The 7038-nt window shown below is 36.9% G+C and overlaps 1 protein-coding gene across 1 annotated transcript in view; it reads left to right on the top strand.

Annotated features, from left to right (window-relative positions):
* LOC117943375 (V-set and immunoglobulin domain-containing protein 1-like) overlaps positions 1–7038 on the top strand; it is a 140546-nt gene that overhangs the window by 16094 nt on the left and 117414 nt on the right. Inside the window, exon 3 of the mRNA XM_034869458.1 lies at positions 6496–6778. Within this exon, the coding sequence (XP_034725349.1) occupies positions 6496–6778 (283 nt within the window). The remainder of the gene's footprint in view (positions 1–6495; positions 6779–7038) is intronic.

Below are 7038 nucleotides of genomic sequence, written 5' to 3'. Positions count from 1 at the left end.
TGCTCAGTACTAGTACCTACTGTAGTAGTATCAGTTCTGATGCTCTGTACTAGTACCTACTGTAGTAGTATCAGTTCTGATGCTCAGTACTAGTACCTACTGTAGTAGTATCAGTTTGAATGCTTGGTACTAGTACCTGCTCAGTACTAGCACCTACTGTAGTAGTTTCAGTTCTAATACTCAGTACTAATACCTACTGTAGTAGTATCAGTTCTAATGCTCAGTACTAGTACTACTGTATCAGTTCTAATGCTCAGTACTAGTACTACTGTAGCAGTTCTAATGCTCTGTACTAGTACTACTGCAGCAGTTCTAATGCTCAGTACTAGTACCTACTGTAGTAGTATCAGTTCTGATGCTCTGTACTAGTACCTACTGTAGTAGTATCAGTTCTAATGCTCAGTACTGGTACCTACTGTAGTAGTATCAGTTTGAATGCTTGGTACTAGTACCTGCTCAGTACTAGCACCTACTGTAGTAGTTTCAGTTCTAATACTCAGTACTAATACCTACTGTAGTAGTATCAGTTCTAATGCTCAGTACTAGTACTACTGTATCAGTTCTAATGCTCAGTACTAGTACTACTGTAGCAGTTCTAATGCTCTGTACTAGTACTACTGCAGCAGTTCTAATGCTCAGTACTAGTACCTACTGTAGCAGTAGTGTCTATGTAGCTATTATGAGTTATCACCATTAGATATCAAGAGGAATGTCTGTACTCATAAATCCTAGTTGTTCTGACACAGTTTTTGCTTTTATATCAACAAATAACCCAAATTAATTGTCTTAATACTGTCATGCATAAGACCTTTTTTTCTGTCCTGGACTCCGTCTTGACTCAGACTCAAACCTCTTTGGACTCGGTCTTGACTTGGACTCGACTAGTCCTGGTCTCGGACTTGTCTTGGACTCGACAAAGGTGGTCTTGACTACAGCCCCGATTCATAGTTTTGATGCATTCAGTGATAATCTACAATGTAAATAGTCATGAAAATAAAGGTTAGCATTAAATGAGAAGGTGTGTTCAAACTTTTGGCCTGAACTATATATCACATCAGACCACTCTTTAAAAAATACTGTGTAGAGCAGTGGTCTCCAACATTTTCCTGTGAAATGAGCTCAACAACTCACCCTCCATCATGCTCCTAATGTGTTCAGCTGAACTGAGTTTAAGCTGGATTTAATTTAACTTAATGAATCATGTAAAAGTGGAAGATCCTTCATGTAAGTCAAGATGCACCATGTTACTGGAATTGCTTTCTCCCTTTCTTTTCTCCAGTTTTTGGTAGTTTACATTTGTAGCATTACGGCTCAGGTAGAGGCTTGTCCTGTGGATTTATTGTAGTTTGGATTTGATATTGACAAAAATGATGATGCTCTACTTCAGACCAATTTGTGATTATATTTGTGTGTTTATTTTCCTCTTAAACACAAATATGTGAAGTTAAAGTGCTGATAATATGCCTTTTGGCTTTTCCCCTTTCTTTATTGTGTTATATGTCTTTTCTTTTGCATGTTATAGGTTTTACAAAGTGAAAAAGCCCAAAGTTGAAACACACCCCGCCCCCTGAGGGACGTACCATCTCCAACAGAAAACATTGTTCATGTAGTCCAGCCTTTACTTCAGAGACAAAACACGCGTCACCAATCACCTTATAAAAATAAGTTGTTAGTTTTTGTCCAGGAAGAAAAGTCATGGTAGGAATCTGAGGAAAGAAATTCACATCTGTAACATTTATAACTCAGCTCAACTCTGAAGTTCATACAATCACATTATTGAGAGAGAGAGAGAGAGAGAGAGAGAGAGAGAGAGAGAGAGAGAGAGAGAGAGAGAGAGAGAGAGAGAGAGAGAGAGAGAGAGAGAGAGAGAGAGAGAGAGAATCCATACCGAGTTGATGGTCAACATTATTTGGGAAATAGAGAAAGTTATTAATTTGTCATGGCGTGCTTAAGACCAATGTGAAACAAAAGAATTAGAAAAAAATATATCTAAAAGTTTATAAACTCATGATTAAAATTTAAATATATCCTAAAAAATGTGCAAATACTGTATGTATCTGGAGGGCAGTGCAAATGTTTTGCAGAGCGAAATTTACAAAACAAGGCCTTTGATCTATAGTTCATTTGAACATTTATGGTTTTCGAACAAAAAAAACAACATTAAAATAAAAGATTTATATACATGCATTCCTGCATATATATAATTAGAATGACAGATAAATAAGGCCATGTACTTATTAGCACAATCTTCCAAATTTGAAAGTCATTCAAAAAGGAAAAAAAAATTTCCATGTTCAAAAGGAGTAGGAAGAAGTTGATAAACTTATCAAGTCCGACCCCCTTTCTCTACTTTTATCCTTTAGTAAATCTTATTCTTCAGTTATTTACACATTATTATTTACACATCATAGACACAGATGCTTACATACACAAACAAACTTTTTTTTTTTCCTTTCTTCTACTTTCTATACCATCTATCTATAGCAGATTACATAACACAGCCACACTAGACTTAGTATATAGACATATTAGTATGTAGATATATTAGCATATAGACATACCAGTATATACACATATCAGTATATAGACATACCAGCATATAAATGCCAAGAAACCATACAGTCTACTACCATACCATCACTTTAAGTCCTTTTTGTATCCCTTTAATATACTAATTTTAAATAATCTCTTGAAATTGCTAATTGTTATAGATGATTTCATCTCTTCACAGCAGCTGTTCCATAAAGTAACTCCTTTAGTTGTGATGCAGTGATATTTAGCAATTGTTCTTATAGGTTTCGTTTTATATACAAATATTCCTCTTACATTATGTTTGCTCTCTCTTATTTGGAACATCCCTTGGACACTGTTCGACAGCTGATGATTATTTATTTTGTACATAATTTGTGCAGTTTTAAAGTCAACAATATTTCTGAATTTTAGTGCTTTTAATTTAATAAACAGTGGATTAGTGGGTGCTCTATAAGTGGTTTTATTTACAATTCTTAAGGCTCTCTTTTGAAGAATGAATATAGGTTCAGTGTTGGTTTTGTAAGTGTTTCTGTTATGGGGGAGGGGAGGAAGGACCCAAATGCAGAGAAGAGAAGACTGGCAGAGGGAGGTTTCTTGTGGCTTTATTTCACTCAGTTCACACCACAGAGTACACAACACAAGGTATTCCCCAAAACGTCCAAACACAGGAACAGGGCAGGCGGCGGACCAGGAAAACAATATCCAATAAGCAGCCCAGGGGGAAAGAAGACGCACCGCCCGGGAGGAGAACACAGGAAAGGCTCAGAGGATCCTAGGAAGACACAAACTAAAGCAAGATGGTGAGTAAATGGAAAAAGCTCACCAAATAACCCCAAGGAACTCCAGATACCGGGGAGGTGACGCTCCGGCAGGAGAAAGGGTAAAACCGGCAGAAACTCACAGACAGGAACACCACACTGACAAAACGATCTGACAAGAGACAAAGGAAACACATGGGCTAAATACAAGAGGTAACGGGGAACAGGTGAGACGTCAGGTGAATCACATTAGGGCGGGGCAGGACAATCAGACAAACAAAGTGAAGCTAGACAAGACAAGGCAAGACAAGACAGGAAACTGACTACCAAAATAAAGCAGAACGCAGAACAAACAGACACCGGGGAACAAGACAGGGCCAGGAACACCGGACCACTGAGAAGACAGAAAAAAAACACAAAGAGGCCAAAGAAAGGGAAACACACACCCGAACAAAAACCCCAAACCACAACAGTTTCCCCATATCTCCAAACAATAAGTAATGTATGGAAGTATGAAGGAACAATACAGCATATATAATGAGCGTTGATTTAATAAATAATTGGTTTTATACAGTATAGCAATTGATTTAGATATTTTACCATTAATATAACGTATATGTGGCTTCCAACATAATCTTTCGTTGATTATGACGCCCAGAAATATAAGTTCTTTTACTCTTTCAATTTCAATATCATTTATCATAAGTTTTTTGTAAGGTTGTGTCACGATTACCAAAAATTATAAATTTAGTTTTACTTAAGTTTAGTGTTAGTTTATTAGCATAAAACCAGCTCTTCATCTTTTTTAATTCATTTTCTGCTGAATCCAAGAGTTGTTCCAAATTTTCCCCAGAACAGATTAAATTAGTATCATCAGCAAATAAAATGGTTGTCAGTGTTTTTGACACCTCCCATATATTAATTATATACAAGTTAAACAACAATGGCCCCAACACTGACCCCTGGGGGACCCCACAGGTGATTTTCTTTATCTTTGATTTATGGTTTTGCAATTCAACATATTGTGTTCTGCTCTGTAAGAAGCTATTTAACCATGAAAGTGCAGTCCCCCTAATTCCATATTTGCGTAATTTCATGATCAGTAAATTGTGGTCTACTGTATCAAAGTCCTTATTAAGATCCAAGAATATCCCCCCTGCATATTTTTTTGTTCTATTGCTGTTGTTATTTCTTCTACAAATTGTATAATTGCATGTGAAGTTGTCCTATTAGCCATGAAACCATATTGCTGATCACAAATAATATTATGTTTGGTAATGAAGCTATCAATCCTTGTAGAAAATATTTTTTCTAGTATTTTTGAGAATTGGGAGAGCAGTGAAACAGGACTATAGTTTGAAAGTGTATGTTTTTCACCAGCCTTGTATATAGGTATCACCTTTGCCATTTTCATTTTATCTGGAATGACTCCAGTTTTCAGAGATTGATTACATACATGCGTTAGAGGTTTGGCAACTCAGCCAATAATACTTTTGACCATAAACATGTCAATACCATTCCCGCCAGTGGACTTTTTACTCTTAAATTTGTTAACGATCTCAATAATTTCTTTTTCATCAGTTCCCTTAACAAACATAGATTAATTAATATTTACATTCTTGCTTAACACATCATTCATACTAACAGTATTTGCAAACTCCTGTCAAAAGTGTCAATATTCGAACCTGGTGACCTGTATATGCAACTTACAATAATATTTTTCTTCTTTTCCATACATATTTCTATTTTGACACATTCCAATAAATTATTCACCACCATTGACATTTTTTCCACCCCCTTGTAATTTAAATCCTTATCCACATACAGTATCACACCACCCCCACTCTTGTTTACTCTGTTAATAGAAAACATTTCATATCCTTCAATTCCAAAATCTGATTCTTTTTCACTGTTTATCCAAGTTTCTGTTATTGCAATTATGTTAAAGTGCTGTTTCAATTGCTTTAGATAGTGTTTGATACCGTGAAAGTTGGCACACAGACTTCTGCTGTTAAAGTGGATAATGGATAATTGCTGTTTGGTCTTGATTGACCTTTTAAATTGTTCATCAGTGTAATAGTTGCAGTTATTGTTTATGTTAGCAAAGAAATTGTTCTCAGGATCAATGTCATTTTCCATATCCTGTGAGTGATGTTCAGTTTACTGGAAGGTGTTCAGTTCCAGGTGCTCATATTCAACCAGACTTTGTAGTGAGTGACTATCTCCAGTATGTGTGTGAATTATATTTAGTGACATAGTGAGATAAAAGTTTCAAAATTTCATAGGCCTACCTGTTTATGTATTAACGTTAGCTGGCCTTGGTTGTTTTGGTGTGCTGGACCGGGGATGAATGATCAATTTGTCCTGTCGTAAATAGGCAATGTCCCCCCTTTCTCTCACCGCTCTTAAATCCGGCATGAGTTCTTTCCTTTTCCTTCTGATTGCCTCCGTGAAGTCTTTGTTTATGTCTATTCTGGAACCTTTCAGATTTCTGGTTCTTTGTAGTATTTCCGTTCTCTCCTTGTACCTTAGGAATTTTACCACAATTGGCCTCGGTCGGTCTCCTCCAGGTTTTCCTGCGCGGTGTGCCCTCTCCACCTCCACCTCGCGTTGCAGCTGTAATTTTTCCTTCACAACTTGTTTTACCTTCTCCTCCGTCTCTGACCAGGTTTCTCCCTGTGACTCCTGTATCCCGTCAAATACCAGGTTATTTCGTCTGGATTGACTTTCCAGATACTCCATTTTCAAGCTGTCACAGACTTTAAAAATATCTGTTTGCATCGAGGTGCTACATTCCTTCAGATTTGCTGTCTCAATTTGAATGTCATCCACTTCTTTTTGTGTGTACTGCAGGCTGGTTTTTATTTCTTGTAGTTCCTTGGTTATTGATTCCAGTCTAGTATTGGTGGAGTCCATTATTAGCTTGACAAAGCCTTTGAAATTGCTGTGTTGTTGTTCCAGTAGTGCGGTAAACATTGCTTTTTGTTGCTGCAGCAGTTCATTTACACGATTGATTGTCACATATTCATCTTCCTGTTTAGCCTCTTTTTTTGGAGGAATTTTTTTAGACTTGTTAGCCCACCTGTTTTTTTCTCTACATGGAAACATACTGATTAATACCTGATTTTATCTTCCAGAGCCAAAAGTCCGAGTGACCGTGGAACATGGCCATGATGTTGTGTTACCCTGCTCTCTCAGCACCAAGGAGAACATTGAGTTTATACTCTTTGACTGGAGGAAACCTCCTCAGAAAGATGAAGATCTGAAGGAGGTGTTCCTGTATGATGCTGGCATTCATTACAACAACGGTCGAGGTGGTCAGAGTGAAGAGTTCAAAGGTCGAGTCTCTCATTTTCAAGATGAACTGAAACACGGCAACGCCTCCATAATCATCAGAAATACAAAGATATCTGACAGTGGAGAATACAGCTGTTATTTTCCAAATCTTCAGCCAGGTCAAACATTCTACATTGAGCTTGTTGTTGTTGGTAAGTACTTTTATTAAACAGTTTAAGGATCATTAATCATTAAACTGTTTGTCAAGCAATTAATATTTCAGAGGAACTAATATTTTGTTTAGCCTTTTAGGTTAGGGTTTTATCCTCTCAAGGCTCATTTTGATCATGGACATTTGTGTCTCATAAAACCAAAACATTTTAATCTGTATAATACCAGGACCACGAGGACCTGATGTGTTTAAATGACATCACTGTTAAACACTCATCAGGTTTCATTAGGTGTGTTGATC

Source organism: Etheostoma cragini, chromosome 4, assembly GCF_013103735.1.
Source record: "Etheostoma cragini isolate CJK2018 chromosome 4, CSU_Ecrag_1.0, whole genome shotgun sequence".
Classification (NCBI taxonomy): domain Eukaryota; kingdom Metazoa; phylum Chordata; class Actinopteri; order Perciformes; family Percidae; genus Etheostoma; species Etheostoma cragini.
The sequence above is the reverse complement of the archived record's forward strand: the minus strand, read 5'-3'. Positions and strand labels throughout refer to the sequence as shown.